This window comes from Cyprinodon variegatus, unplaced genomic scaffold (genome assembly GCF_000732505.1).
Source record: "Cyprinodon variegatus isolate N-32 unplaced genomic scaffold, C_variegatus-1.0 Scaffold59, whole genome shotgun sequence".
NCBI classification, from domain to species: domain Eukaryota; kingdom Metazoa; phylum Chordata; class Actinopteri; order Cyprinodontiformes; family Cyprinodontidae; genus Cyprinodon; species Cyprinodon variegatus.
The window spans coordinates 495,345-512,314 of NW_015150512.1; the positions used below are offsets into that span (position 1 = coordinate 495,345).

General features: G+C 39.1%; 1 protein-coding gene across 1 annotated transcript in view; it reads right to left on the reverse strand.

The window, feature by feature from the left end:
* Nucleotides 1–2,250: 2,250 nt before the first annotated feature.
* LOC107082702 (melatonin receptor type 1A-like) overlaps nt 2,251–16,970 on the reverse strand; it is a 33,226-nt gene continuing 18,506 nt past the window's right edge. The window contains exon 2 of the mRNA XM_015371489.1: nt 2,251–4,356. Coding sequence (XP_015226975.1) covers nt 3,587–4,356 — 770 coding nt within the window. The 3' untranslated portion in view covers nt 2,251–3,586. The remainder of the gene's footprint in view (nt 4,357–16,970) is intronic.

The window sequence follows — 16,970 nt, forward strand, 5'->3', positions numbered from 1 at the left end:
CCACAAACAGTGCAGTTTATCGCAGCAGTAACACCCTTTACCATCATACACGCTTACACGCTTTAGGGGTGTGAGAAACACAGTGGTGTGGTCAGAATACCATTCAAGGTAATCACGGCTTAATTCCTCACTTTCATCTTCAGTTTTTGTACTCTATTTTTCATATACTTCATATCTGAGTTAATCTTGTTGCAGGGAAGATTTTCTCTTGAACCTGATTTTCAAAGTGTTTATATGTTACATAAGGCTCAATTTAAATGATAGGTGAAATTTTTAAAATTTCCTATCCTGCATTGCTTCAGAATGGCAGACACAGAAAACTTCTGGCTCATTTTTATTATCTCAGATTATGTATATGTCAGATTCGAATACATGGTTAAAGCTGCAAGCATCTCAGTTTGTTAAAGAGTTAAATGAACATGAAGCCAATCTGTAGGACATTATTAATTCTCCCTCTGTTTTTCAAAAAATGTCGAGGAGGAAATTAAGATACTCTTATTTTGTCATTAATCACACTTTCAGACTTAAGTAAACTTGGTGCTATGGTCAAACTTTGACATAAGAGATGGTAGATTGCTGTGCTATGCCTGGCAGATCTTAGGAAATTACATCAACAGGGCTGACATACAAGAGTTTGCAGTCGTGATTTTAGGTGTTGGCCTGAAAAAAAACCCAGCAAACATAAAACTAGAGTTAATGATTCATAATGAAGCATTTTATGGCATGGATATGAAGGTTTACAATTTATGCTGTCTGTTACTACCTCCTGGTCTTTCACTGCTTTGAGAATTTGTTAGGTCCTGAAACAGTTTACTGCATTGTCATGTGTCGCCTATAAGAAGAGGAACTTTTAATCAATCATTCAGGGCACATCTGAAAGGTTACTGAACTCTGACTGATGTTTTGTAGAGATTTGTGTTATAAGGGTGACATGAAGTTTGTAAGCTAAAAGTTTCAGCAGCTGCAGTTCTAGAGCAGATTGATAAATATTCAGAAAACGAAAATATCAAGATAGAGCTGTAACACCATTAAAGCATTGCATATGTGCAAAGAAAATAAACAGTAAAACATAATGTCTTCATTGAAAGATATTGCATAGTAATTGTTTGTTAAAAGTCTTTTAAGAACAGCGTGCTGTTAAAGGTGGACTTGTTATTAAAAATTTCCTCCAACAGATGTCCAAAATGTTTACCAGCTCCAATCTTCAAAAGCCAACACTGCAGGTTAGACTCTATTCTAATATCAGGCTTATATTTTATAAAAATGGTGAGGTTATATTTGCCTAATTACAGTTAATAAAAGGACATGTTAATTGTCCAACTGCTGTTAACATATTTTTCTAGCTGTGCCACAACATCAAAACTGGTAAAATTATGCATTTGTGCAGAATTCTGTGGAACAGCTCCTAAACACTACCTTATTATGAATGCAACCCATACTGAATTCAGTAAGAATGTGAAGTGAAAAAAGGATGACTGTACAAAGTGGGGCAATTGCTACCAGATGGGAAAATATGGTTTATGTGTGCTAACTGTTAATTCTGTATGTTGCATAGTCCATTTAATATAAACTCATATCGTTTAATGTTTTTTTTTTTATTTGTTAACATGTCCCTCACCAACAAAATATTTTTCTGATAATAGTGTAGATGTGAGCTGGTCATCGCACTGTAATGTTTCAAGGTTTCCTGTTCTGCACTGAAGAAACACTCACGTTGCTTTAGGTATGTCAGACAGGATGGCTGTATGACACTGAAAGCACCTCAGTCTGAGCCTCTTTTGGATGTTTACCATTAAAGAAAGGCTAAGGGTAAAACTCAGAACTCCCAGAGATTTTCTTAAAAAGCCCCTGCAAGCTGTACCTACAGTAAAAGTGGATGAAAGACAAACGTACAAACTGTTTTGTCTGTATTTTAAGTTGAAATAATTTTTTTTAGGATAAACACCATTAAAAGAGGTTTCCCTGTGTAAAATCCAACACTAAAATAAGCACCTGTGCATTTACTTGAATCTTAAGGTGTGAAATTAGACACCTTGTTATAATTCATATTTTAAGTAAAGTTGCTAATGAGAAATGGTTCTGATGTTCTGGAGCCTTAGAAAATCTAAAACGGTTTAAATAAGCTCTATTTCCTATAATATCTACAAATGATGGTTAGTAAGTCTATTTAAATTAAAGTCCTTTTAAGCCTTGCTATTTTGTTTATCTGTCTCTACACCTCAACAACATATAATAGTGTTAAAGGGACAGTGAGTAAAAAATGTACCTTTTTATAAGTAAAAATCAAGTAGTGTAAAATGAATTTGTTTTTTGTGAAAGACTTTTAACATCACATCCAATATAGAAAGGGTTCACACACTTTGGAAAAGGAATTTATAAATATACAGTATAGGGGGTGGTGCGCTAAATGATAGAAGCTTGGTTAGGCTGCCATTTTTGATCAGAGGAGAAAAAATGGAACAAAGTTGTCAACTTTACTCATTTTACCTGTATATAAAATGTGTTCTCGGTGGTGGAGGACTGTAAAACAAGCCAAAATAACCCTAGGTCATTCTACCTTTCAGATCTGAAGCAATTGACGGCCATCAGTAACTCTTTGTGCAGTGATAGGGAAGAGAAACAAACCAAAAAAAGAAACAAAGTAATAACCAGAAGAAAACAAAAAAGTCTACATTGGTGCAGCTTTTATTTGGTTGGGACAATTTATGAGGGAGTGGTTGCTTTAAAATGGACACAGATGTCGCAGGCTATATGCTGGGTATGTGAAAAGTGAATTTTATTTCAGCGTTATGTTAAAAACAAGGAAGTGTAGTTCAGTAGTTAGTCTCCCTCTCTGCCTTGTTGTCAGAGAAATGTTCCATGTGTTCATTGCTTATTTGAACTGATTTGACCCGAGTGATGATTCTTGGCCTTTATCCCTAGATGGACGGAAATCTTACACACTGTCCCTTTAAAGTACCTTTATTTGCAAATAATTTCAGACTATGCTGAGAAAATAGAATCTTGATGACATAAATTACTTTTTTTTTCTCCTATTTTGGCATTTACCTCCTTTCATTCAGAAAATCATTTAAAAAAGGTCACAGTTTCAAAGAAGTTCAGCAGCATGTTCTACATCAAAATGAATCAGGCAGAGGAAGATGGGCAATATTTTCACATTTCAACATTTAAATGAATTGTATGCTGGGTAAAAACATGAGTAGTCAACAACTTTCAACTATATGTATTGAGCTTTTAGCATTCTTCCAAAGACAGTCATAGGGAGACAATTACTAAGAGTTACATCTGATCTCTGGTTACATTTTTTAAGAAAAGTCTCAGTTTCCTTGAAGGCAGCTTTGATAGTTCTTACTATGGTATAATTTATTTTAGTTCATCTTTATCCAACGATTGAAGTTCCACAGTTTTTAAATTTCATACTGCATGTTGTTTCTTCTTCGTTTCACAGTGTTGTTTTTATTAGTCTGCTTTTCTTATATCATTTTATATGTTTACCTCATGGCTTTTAAAACTTTTCTCTTGGGAGTAATGTTAAAAAAACAAAACAAAGAACACTGTTCATTGTGTCTGGTTTCGCCATTTCATCTCAGCAGTGAAACTTAAAGATAATCAGGACAATCCTCTTATACTCCTTTCTGAAGTTGTGGTTCAAGACACCGTAGATGACGGCATTGAGGCAGCTGTTGAAATACGCCATGAAGTAGCTGGCTGTGAACAGCCACTCTGGTATGGCCCGGCTTAACCTGGAGTCCAGCGCCACCACCAGGCCAATCAGGTTCAGTGGTGCCCAGCAGACAGCAAACAGCACGAACACCACGAACATGGTGAGAAAGTTCCGAAGGTCATGGGGCTTTATTTTGGGTCGTGAGTCCGGCTTTACCCTCCGTCTGACTTGAATCACCAAAATCCAGATGCGCAGATAGCAATAGGTGACGATACTCATTGGCAGAATGAAGTGCACCACCACAACTGTAATGGTGTACAGCGAGCTAACTGACTGCGCAAACGTACAGGAGTACACCCTTGGGTCATACTGCAGCGATTCCACAAACCAATTGGGCACAATGGCTATGATTGTCAGCGTCCAGACAAGCATAACGTAGCACATAGTGTTGCTACTGGAGAAAAGCTTGTCATATTTGAGGTTGTGGCAGATGTAGCAGTATCTGTTGATTGCGATGCCTGTGATGTTAAAGATGGAGCCAATGACACTGAGGCCCATGAGGAAGCCACTGATCTGGCAGTGGATATAACCTGCAATCCAGCCGTTATGGAAGATGGCTGTCAGGACCAGTGGATAAGGATAGATGGCGACCACCAAGTCAGCAAAGGCCAAGCTAACCACAAAGGCATTTCCTATGAAAAAAAAAGAAGACAAGAAAAAATTACAATTTTATCAAACAAGTATTGCAAATTTTTATCTAATCCCTTATTTATACATATTTTCCATAAAGACAGGTTTTCTTGTCATCTTAAATGTTCTTGATCAATAATTCTCCATTTCCTGTTTTTCTGGCTGCTTTATTGATTTTTTCAATGGATTATCTGTTTAAATGTGTTTTGCTTGTTAAAGCAAATAATTTCACCTGCAAGAACCTCCATTTCTTCCCATTCATTTTAAAGTCACTTCTCTTGCATTGGATACGATTTAAGGATTGGATGGAAGAAAGGCAATAGAAAGAGGCCTAAGTCCAAGAAAATCCTTAAACTTTGTAGAAGTCCCAAAAGATGTGTGATCAAGACCACGGTAATATTCCAAGCCTGTCTGGGTGGTACCAAAATAGACAGAGCTGCCACACAGTGGTTTGAAATTTATGCAAGCTAGATGGTACAACGTCCTGTAGCAGCAGCAACAGCTTAACTGTTCAGATCAACACATTAAAAGGAGAGCATTTAAATGAACTGTCTGTCCCCATAATAATCTTGAATATGAGTAGCATTTAATGATTCTTTTAAACTGTTCTAATGTAAATAAATACTGAGTCTTATAATGTTTTACAACTCTATCATATATCAAAATAACACAAATCTACTGAGTAATCAAACAGAAGCAAAAAGGAATGGGTTTATTTCTCAGAATTTAGATTTATTCATAGGAGCAATTAAAGTAATTACATGTATTCAAGAATAATATTTATTCATCATTTCGTGGTCTATCATCCAATGATTTAATCGGGTTAAAACAAGCACAAAACAAGCTGAAAACATCTTATATACTACTGGCAGGGGAACGTTTTCAAACTAAGAAATAATTATTAAGATTGTGTTGGGATCCTGGCATGAGGCTCCCTCTTGGGGCCAATTTTCCACACTCTTTCCTACATATGACATCTGGGAGCAGATTAATGGAAGAGCGCAGGTGTTTTACATCACCGTTCATCAAGAGAGAGGCTTATAAGGAGCTCATTGCCTGCACTTCATTGTCACAGTATTAACCCATGTGGTAGGACTCTAGCCTACCTCTAGTCTCCTGTGTTTCCCTGTAAGTCAGGCATCCCCAAAGTCGGTGCTCGACGGCCGCTGTCCTACAGGTTTTAGAGGTTTCCCTGCTCCAGCACAGCTGATTTTCATTGATAGCTGATTAACAGGCTTTTGCTGAACTGCAATCATCAGAATCAGCTGTGCTAAAGCAGAGAAACCTCTAAAACCTGCAGGACAGCAGCCCTCGAGGACCGACTTTGGGGATGCCGTAAGTAGTGGTGGCAATTTCAAGGCCCTATGAACCAATTTGACATAATTGGCCAAAACTCGACACCATGCTCGATACATTTAATACTGTTTAGAATGGTTTAGAATCTGATGAATAGCTATAATAACCAAAATTGAGCAGGTATCCTTATGTGCGCATTATTTCAAGGTTGAACTTGTTTGTTCCACAACAATAGTATGGAAAAAACTGACCTGTGAAATTGCAATACCATAAACAACCTTTCTGATTCATAACAGCTTTATCACTGTGTGTTCCTGTGGCTATGGCTCCGAATTCTAATCCATCCTGGTTTTCAAGCTTTAGATCCATCTGTTTCTCTGACGGGTTAACATGCATGCCTCGCACTTGACAGACTCTGGGATCAACTCCCACCCGCTTCCTCTATTGCATAGCTGTATTTCTTTTTGCTAATTTATGTTAATTACAACACTTCTCGGCCCAGGCGGCCTAATATTTCAGTGGGCTGCACCTACAACTTTATAAACACATCAACAAATGATCCTTTAAATAGTACTGATAGTTTAAATGATTCAAATTAACTCTGCTGACCAGTAGTTCCCACAGGTTTTCGACGTTCCTCCTGTGGTTCTTACAAATGACAATGTTTGTATTAAAGGAGAAGCATGAATAACTATTTAGATGTGCTGTGTGAATAAATATCTGTTATGAATTAATCAGTGGATGACTGTGGTGGGTATATATGTGTGTGGGTCTCCATTTTAGATCTATGTGCATGAAGTGAACTACTCTAAAACAATTCTAAACAAGACTTAAATATAAAATTTCTTTGGTGCGCTCGAAACACTTCTCAGTGACATTTCTGATTCGAGCCTAACATCACTACCTATAAGATGCTAATTATTTTCTCTGTCCTGGCATCCTAGGTTTGTTCCAAGTTGCTCTTCTCCTGAGCTGTTCAGTTTACTACTTTGCACCAAGTTCTTAGAGTCATTGTTTCCCTCGGAGGCTCCTTGCTGGTAGCTTCCTGGAAGTTTACTCCTTGCGTGCCAAACTCAGACTGAACCCTGCTTACCCTCCACCACGTGTGTCATAAGTGCTACCCTGCTTCAGAAACCCAGAGTCACTAAATATTCCCTGGACAAGAACCTTCAGCATTACCTTTAACATAAAGAAAGGATGGATGGATGGATATTGGAACTTAGTGAAATTTTCTGTGAATATTCAGTAGAGAGATTGAAAGCAGAGGTTACCAAACCTTTCACCCTGTGACACTGAAAATAACAGTACATTATATTACTGTATAGTTATATACAGTTATGTAGTTTTGTGGCTTTATTAATTTTCAATACATTCATTTCTGAAATAAGATTGAATTCATAATTTAAAATGCATTTTTAATAAGTTAAAAGAACATTTAATTGTACGTTTTAAACATTTAACAGTATATTTACTATATCACTATATTACACATTTTTTTAAATTTCCATTTACATTTATGTATTTATTTCATGATGTATTTTGGCCCTCCATATACCTCAGAGATTGTGGAAATCATCTTGCCACAACCTTGATGTTTCCTGACCCTTGGGGGTCCTGAACTCCACTTTGGGAACCGTTGAGTTAAAGGACATTCAAAACATGAAATACAGTTTGCTGTAAAGCCCATACAGTTTTAAAGTTATTATAGTAGGAAACATCCCATAGTTTACTTATATAAAAGTCATCCATGTTGTTCTGTCTCCATCTGAAAGCCCCATATAAGGTGAAAACAGTGTATTATCCAATTAAGGTGCAATAATGTGCATATAAAATTCGTCCAGCTGAGCCAAGGCAAATCCATCTTTATGACTCCCCTACAGCTTGGGTTCTAATTAGCTTTTCGCAGATCTTCCAATGAATATGGCACTATAATCCTAAGCTCACGGGGTTTCCCCTCCTCAAGTGTGACTGGAAATTTTGTTGGAACTTAAAAATTGGGTGCCTTAAAATAAAAAAAAAGATTTTACACCCAGTCATTAAAAACAAAAAACAAACCAATCTGATCCTGAAAGCACTTGAAATTTGCAGTGTTGAATTGTGCTTTAAAAATAAACTTGCCTTGTCTGAATAAGTATCTAACGCCCCGTCACAACTTGCCAATTTAGACAGGGTATGCCTGACGTCCCAGAATAGGCTAAAACACTGGCATACACTGAACTTTCTATGTATTTTTTCAATTTTGGGTGTATACATAGCGAATTCATAACAAGTCCAGAGCGTATGTCCAACAACAGTCTAACTTATGCATACCGGACGGCAGTGTTAGCATGGCACTATGAAGCATCAATTAAAGATTTTCTCCTCAGGCGCATCGCTACTCCTGAGGGGAGCAGAGATACGCCCGGAGGCGCCTGGCCTGCATAAAAAGATTTATTTGATCCCAGTATTAACCTAGCTGCTGTTTACAGCCCCCCCCCCCAAAAAAGAATAAATAAAAAAATAAAAAATGTTTGCAGTTGCAGCAGATTCAGTGTGGTGTCTGCTAGGAAGTTTGTTGGTCGTTTGCCGTGGGTGTGAACGCAGGGAGGATGCATCTCCCTATGATGGGGATGCAGTCTAGAGGGGAATTTACTCATAGGTTTTGGATAAGCTGGATGCCACGATTTATGAGTAACTTACACTTAAAATATGTAAACGATCAGATAACTTACCTGTAACTTAAGCCCCAGATATTTATGCCATTAGCTGGCATATACTCGTCGTATTTCGTCATATGTCAGGGTGTTTCAGCGTGCTCATAACATATACAAACGTACCCATAACTTTTCCAATGTATACCAGTGTTTTTGCAAGATTTTCCGTACGTCAGTCTAAATCATTAAGGTGTTACAGGGGCTTAATAAATAGATAGAACAGAGCTTGAATAAAAAAGAAAGCATATTTTAGAGAATAAAAACGACACTTTATGAGTAAACATTGAAGATGTAGACATGTAGGCTCCTCTGCAGTGATCCTGTTAGGACTGGGAACAGTTTCATAAATTAAGTTTCTCACTTGCAATGATGGTGAGGGGCTACTGAGTTTCAGCACTTCACCTGGGGCATCAGGTAAATGTCAAACTAACAATTCAAAACCTTCAAAACCAGCTTTCATATGTGAGATTGATCTTTACTGCACAGCAGCTGGGCCAGAGCTTTTCTATTGTCAAAAAATACTGTATTTGCCTGAGGAAACAGCTGAAAGTTTAAATAAAATGATTCCGCCTACAAATGTTACTGGTAGAGAAGTGTTTATATCTCCCTCAGGGAGCAACAACACATTTCATTCATTTTGAAGAAGTCAGTTTGAGCTGACTGAAGTGCTTAGAGTGCTAACTGCTCAGCTGAATGTGTACATGAAATGCCCGTGACAGTTATATTTATTATCTCTAACTGATGTTGGCAGCATTGAAGTGCACTGAAGACCTTTGGAGAGATAATGATAGAGACAGTATTAAAGATAGTTCTTAAGCTGTTTAGAACATTTTTCATTTTAATTTACTTTTAAGTATGTTGTCTTAAAAACAAATCACATCACAGAGACACTTTTTTCACATCTAAAAGAGGCTTCTAAAATAAGAAACCCAGATTGATTGAATCATAAATCCTCACCCAACAATCTGAAGCTTCTATACATATATGTGTTAAAATTATAAGACAGAGAACAAGTTTGTTCCTGTTAGCTTGGTTTCCAGTGATTGTCCCTCCCTGCCTCTGAAAAAGTTAGAGAATTTAGTTGCAACTGATTAAAGCCGGTTGCTTTGTCTTGCAACTGCAGACTGTTTTAAGCAACACTATGTTAGCTCAAAGGAGAATTCAGCCAAAGTTTGATGCAATTCCTGATTAATCTCGTGTTGTTATTTTGTTTTATATTTGTAGAAAATGTTTTCCTTTTTCAGCAACACAAATATATTTTTATATATATTATATATATTTCCAAAGCTAGGATTTCTGCATATCTTACCAATTGGTCAACAGAAATGAGACTGCACAGGGCAGAGAACAAACTTTCAAGGCTAAAAAAATGGCAGCTGAATATCCAGCTCTTTTCAGGCAAAGTTTTGAAATACCTCAAAAAGCCAATTTCGAAGTTGCTTTGAAAGACATGATCTTGTTGAAAGCATCCAGAAAGAAACCTGTAGAAGTGGAAGGATCATGTGACAATATCGTAGTGTTCACAATATCAGATTGTGAACACTACATAGCTACATAGCTGTCATTATGTGTGCAAAGATGATCCCATATCTGTAAGGTGTGGTCTCTCCAGGAGACTGTAAAGTAAAATTTTTAACCCCATGTTCTTGCACATCTTGGCCTATAAACCTGATGCTAGATCTAAGCACTAACATGGATAAATGTATATTTTCCAACAGAACCAAACAGATTTTTTTTCAGGTTTCTTCATATAATGGTTTAAAACAAAAGAATTTGATGCATGCACGTAGCATGTCTAATCTTAACTTTTCTAATAAATCCTTCTATTTTAGACCTGATGACACTAAGTCTAATTATGCACTGTGACTAAAAAGGAAGACAAGCTTTTGCTGAGATGAAACGCTTCAGTGTGTCTAAGGTTGGCCTCACCTCCCAGCCGCTGATGTAATAAATATGTTGTGCTGGAAGCTTTTATCAAAGCACAAAGAGAGAGTATGGTCATTAACCTCCGCAGCCTTAATAAGACCTTGCTCAACCTAAATTCAGTTTTTCACCCCATGACTCCATCTTCATTATGAGGAGTCCTCACTGTTTATACTCCAGATGATACTCTTTGTCTGCTGCACATCACAGGTTTCAATCCAAGAGCTTTGGCGTTCAGAAGGGAGACAGGGGACTTGTTAACCACCAGTCAATTTGTATTAGTTGGTGGCTCTGTCTTAATCACTGTGGTTGCCCTTGGCAGAAAAAACCCATACTCTGGTGTTTGCAAAAAAAAGTAAATGTTAATAAGGCAGAAAGAAAATGGTGACATCGTTAGCAGTTCAATTCCCTGAGTAGTTGGGATTCATTAGAGAGGTTCTTATTGTAAACGGAATAATGGTTCTTAAAGATGCTTGTAATAAAAAAAGGCCTCCTATTTGCAGGAACCCTTTTTAAATATGAAAATTGTTAAAAATTAATAAACTAAGTTTTTTTTCCCCTTTCTCTACAGCGGAGAGGATATAATCTATCTATCAAAATAAATGTGTTGCTGTTACTGTCAGGATTTGGTTGAGGTCTGAGGACCCAAATGCAGAGGCAGGGAGGCAGATGTGAGTTTATTGATGATTTAGTGAAGTGAAAACAGACAACTGAGGCAGAAATCCAAAAATCTAAAAATCAAACATGAAAAAAGTCCAAACAAAACAGAAACCATGGAGACATCAGGGGGGAAACTATCACAAGGAGGAAGACTCAGAGAGACGGAGTTGAAGGAAGTTAGATGAGGAACCAGCACTGAAGAACTGCACAGAGAGAGTATTTATGGGAGACTGAAACAAAGAGAGGGCTAACGAGCAGATTGGGAGCAGGTGTGAAAGAGGTAGGGAAAAAGGAGAACACAAGAGGGCAACAGAGGGCAACAAATAAAAACCTGAAAACTGAAAACAACCAGAAAACACAACAAAATAAGAATTAAACCTATAAGACTATAAAACATGGAGCAAAGTCAAACTAAATGCTCAAAAGAAAACATAACAGAACCAAGACTGTGACAGTAATTGAAAAATAACCAGAAAACACAACAAAATAAGAATTAAACCACTAAAACTAGAAAACATGGAGCAAAGTAAAACTGAATGCTCAAAAGAAAATATAATGGAACCAAGACTGTGACAGTTAAAAGCATCCAATAATGAACTACTTAAGGCTGATTCATACTCAGTGACCAGGTCGTCTGCAGGTGTGTTGCAGTTAACACAGATATGCCCCTGCTCTCTTAGCAGACACTCTTGTGCACCTCTCCAAAATTGTAGGTGACCGCAGACAGTGCCACAGACAGGAGGCCTCTGATTGGTCAGATCTACAACCACTCTACTCTATGCATATTTCCTGCTTGGTACCTTGCCGGCTTGTTTTGTTTGTATGATCGACATTGTGGAAAACGACTGGTGAAGATGGATCAGCTAGAACAGGGGTAGATAACTCAAACTGCTCAAAGAGCCATATTGGACAAAAAAAAAAAAACAAAAACTAAAACTGTCTGGAGCCACAAAAATGTAAAAGTCTCATATATGCCTCTTATGGCAACACGGGCTCTAAGTATATTATCCCAATATAGAAAAGGACTATATGGGCTTAAATATATAATAAGCATTCATGATTAAATGTTTATCCTGTAACAAATGTCACATAGCAGCATGAGGTGATGGACGGGCGGTGAACGCTCTCACTGTGCGCCGTTTCATTGTGCGCCACCATCTATAATTGATGAAATTATAGAAATACAATAAAGAAATCTCTCTATAGTGGACGTGTTTCTGTTGAAAGAGTTGATTGAGTCATGAGGAACAAGCAGGAACTGACATCCATCAGAGCAGTGCTCTCTAACCCTGAAATCCCACATCCTCCGTCACCAGCTTTCCTTGGTGGGATTTATATTTTTAGGATTTGAGGAAAAGAATGGAAGAAAGCTCACATCCCTGAATTAGAGCGCTACCTGTTTGATCTGTGGACGGTTTATCATGCTTGCAACCAAACTAGCAGCGGTAGAGGAGTTTGGAGATGCTATCCACTTCTTAAATCTATCTTTGCGCTCCTCTAATTTATCCTGAAGTTATGCAATCACACTTTTTCTCTCACTCCCAGCTTGGTGGTTGGCTGCATATTTAGCTTGCCTTCCCTGAAAAATGCCTTTCCAAATTTTTATTTTTATTTTTTGCCAACCTCTCATTACAAAGCAAAAATGCAGGCAATCCTTCTGCATTGATAAGGAAAGCAAATGATTCGGTCTATTTGAATCCTCTTTTCTCATCAGCTATCTTCCTTTTTTCCCCTTTGGAATCCATGGCCCGAGATACACCCACCACTTTGTTGGTGGGACGTGCCTGGAACACCTCACTAGGGAGGCGTCCAGGAGGCATCCTAACCACATGCCTGAGCCACCTCAACTGGCTCCTCTCGACGTGGAGGAGCAACGGCTCTACTCCGAGTCCCTCCCAGATGACAGAGCTTCTCACCCTATCTCTAAGGGAGAGCCCAGCCACCCTAAGGAGGAAACCCATTTCGGCCGCTTGTATCCGCAATCTCGTTCTTTCGGTCATGACCCAGAGTTCATGACCATAGATGAGGGTAGGAACGTAGATCGACCGGTAAATCGAGAGCTTCGCTTTTTGACTCAGCTCTCTCTTCACCACAACGGACCGGTACAGCGCCCGCTTCACGGCAGACACTGCACCAATCCGCCTGTCGATCTCCCGCTCCCTTCTTCCCTCATTCGTGAACAAGATCCCAAGATACTTAAACTCCTCCACTTGGGGCAGGACACCCCCCCTGACCCGGAGAAGGCACTCTACCCTTTTCCGGCTCAAGACCATGGCCTCGGATTTGGAGGCACTGATCCCCATTCCGGCCGCTTCACACTCGGCTGCGAACCGATCCAGCGAGAGCTGCAGATCATGACCTGATGAAGCCAATAGGACCACAACATCTGCAAAAAGCAGAGACGCAATCCTAAGGCCACCAAAACGGATCCCCTTGACACCTTGGCTGCACCTACAAATTCTGTCCATGAAGATAATGAACAGAATCGGTGACAAAGGGCAGCGCCGGCAGGGTGCAACACTCACTGGAAACCAGACTCTGACACCGGTCATACAGGGACCTGACAGCCCGTATCAAAGGGCACCCCGTACTCCTGGAGAACCCCCCACAGGGCCCCCCGAGGGACACGGTCGAACGCCTTCTCCAAGTCCACTAAGCACATGTAGACTGGTTGGGCGAACTCCCATGCACCCTCCAGGACCCTGCTGAGGGTGTAGAGCTGGTCCAATGTTCCACGACCAGGACGGAAACCACACTGCTCTTCCTGAATCCGAGGTTCGTCTATCCGACGGACCCTCCTCTCCAGCACCCCCGAATAGACCTTGCCGGGGAGGCTTAAGAGTGTGACTCCCCTGTAATTGGAGCACACCCTCCGGTCCCCCTATGATGCAAATTATTGTTTAAAATTATTTATTATACAAATGTTTAAAGCATTGGAAAACATAATTATTTTTTGTTTGACCTCCTGCACACCATATTAAAACAAACAAATCCTCCCCCCCAAAAAAATCGATTTTGATACATTTCTGAAAATAGCTCCAGGGAGCCGCAAGGGGGGCACTAAAGAGCTGCATGCGGCTCTAGAGCCGCGGGTTGCGTGGGTGCGCGAGAAAGCTGGGACCCTTTTTCCACCTGAATCCCTGCTCTTTTTCGCCCTCATTCTCCTCCATTCTCACACAAACTTGCCTCTGCATTTTTCCACTTCCTCACCGCCTCAGCCGTATCTACACCCACAGCTGGTTCATGATTGTCCCTATTGTGTTGTGGAATAACATAGCGCAGACCACACTTCAATATTAGGCATAAATCAAAAATATCTGTGTCATACCTGCAACAAGCTCACTGCCACACTGCTGTGGGAGTATATCTAGTCCTTTATGTGCAAAGATCTTTTATATAATTTTATTTTTATCCTCTCGTGATCTCATTTCTGTCCAACTAATGAGTTTCTAGACTGAAAAAATTTATTAAATTTCCATAAGAAAAACATTTCTCTGAAGTAGCCAGAGTCAAAAGAAACCACACCTTCAGGAAGCTTTAAGAATGACTTATTATGGCCCCTTTTAAAAAAGAATCACAAGAGTATGTCTTTCAGAGGCAAAATGTAAAAGTGAAACGGAGTAAGATGTCCTCTGTTCTACTGAATCTCAATGCAGAGATTAAGTTCTTTAGTTACTCTATCTGCCACTAGAACCACCTGAAACGTTGAATGATAAATGAAAGAGTCTGCTCTTTATCATCCTCTTCATTAAGACAAATGGAGACTTCAATGAGAAAGATCTCTATCAGTTAGCTATGAACTTTGCCATTTGAAGGCACTGAGAACTTAAAGTGTTTTCAAAGTCATCAGGTTTTACACATTGAAATGCAAATTTATGCACACAGTTAAAGAGATATCTAATCTGATTATCTGTTCTGTGAAGATTGAAGTGTTTGAAACATTTTTACTTAGTGCTCCTGAGTCCATATTCTTTTTCTTGCAAACGCAGGTGGATGCCAGCATGCAGGAAGCTTCTGGTTACTGGTGAGAGCTTGTTCTGAAATGTCTCTCTACACAGCGACTTGCTTCAGCTTATTCTCCCCATACTGAGAATGTGGCACCTCCAGAGTCCTTGATCGTGTCTGCAGCTCTGACGGCTGATGCTGGTGCTGCAGGATCCCTGTTGAAGTGTAGCAGCAGACACAGCTGTCACCTTCAGACACAATTCAGGTTGCAGTTTGGAGGTAAAAATAGTCGCCTGTTTGTCAGTTTCTTACTTTGGATGTGGATTAGTGCACCAATCCAGAGTTTGGGGTTAGAAAAATGAAGTCAGTGGTGTGCGAGGAGTCATTCAAGGCAAACATGGAAAAAATTGTCAAGAATTATTTTCTCCTTTTTCCTTTAAGAAATTGAGGAAACTGCCTTCAATTATTATTTGGTACACTGAATGGAAACAGTGCTATTCGTTCCTTATTTTACAGAACCATAAGCTTTAATTTTATTCAACTATTTTATTTGTTTAGATTTCATACCTGTACAAACACTGTAACAGAAAATGAATTCATTGCCATTCTGACAGTCCTGATCTTAGATCTCCCATCTTCTTCTCATCTTTTATTTTTTCTAGATTTCTGCTTCCTGAATGACTTCATTTGATTATGTCTAAATCATTGAATAGAAATGTTTTTTTTTCTGCTCCGCATTCTAATGGGTATATACACAATTTTAAAAAAAAGTATTTGCTAACCTGTTTTGACTCACATAAGGGCTTCAATTACTTCCCATTTCTAATCCATAGGGGTTGAATATTAAGATGGTACACCCCTTTCAGCTAGAACAGCTTCAACCATTCAAGGAAGGCTATCCATAAGGTTTAATGGAATTTCTTTAACCATTCTTCCAGAAGGGCATTTGTGAGATCAAATACTGATGTTGGACAAGAAGACCTCGTGCTGTCTCCTCTCTAATTCATCCCAAAGAGGATTGACTCTCCAGAAACATGGAATCCTCTTTGCACTACGTGCTTAGACATCTGTTGACTCCACTCTGTCAGTTTACGTGGACTACATTAGTAGCCATTTAAACATTTCTCCAATTTCCTTGATGGGCCCTTGACTGGTCCCCTAAAATTCCTTTTTAATCATCTATCTTTGTACTAAAGTATTCTTTCTGTCATGATTTGTGGAAATTAAGATCTTTAATTAAGAAGCACCATCTCTGTGTATTTCTGTGAAAGGGTGGAGTCAGAGAAAAAAAATTTGCAAGCCCAGGAGAAGGAGGGGTCACTCCAGTGGCTGGAAGTTGGAGGACATTCTGCATGGAGTTGCAGGAAAGTGGGTTGCCATTTGGCTGGTGTTTGACGATTTAGAGAGCATATGCCTGACATACGAAAAATGTGGCAAAAGCACTGACATAGTATGTTGGATAAGTTATGGGTCAGTTTTGTATAAGTTATGTATAAATTATGAGCATGCTGGAGCATGCTGACACATGTCGAAATACAGCAAGTATGTTGAGAAATTTTGAGCATGCTCAAAATCTCTTCACGTATGCCAGTGTATGCTCATACGTAAGCCATGTTTTGTATCGTTGACATAAGTCGTGGTGTCTAGCTTATCCAAAACCTATGAGTAACTTGTGCATAATTTATGTGTAACTTATCAAGAAAATATCTCCAACACATATTGATATATTTGATGTGTAACTTAAAGCACATCAAATACTTAAAGCTACTAAAAAGGGGTCCACAGGAGGAAACCGTCAGTACTCCACCAGACCTCAGCCCCATCATAGGGTGAGCAAGAAGGTGAGAAGAAGGATCCTCCCTGCGTTCACTCCCACGGCCAAGACAAACAAACTCGTAGCAGACATGACATTGATTGTTTTTTTTCTTTTTGGTGGGTGGTAAACAGCAGATAGGTTAATACAGCGATCATAGAAATCTTTTTCTATTTAGGCCATTGTAGGCCATTGCATACATTGCTGCCCCCCTCAGGTAATTGGCTGGTGACATTCCATGGGCATTACGCTGCTTTGTGTTATGCATAAGTTAGGCTGTCGTTGG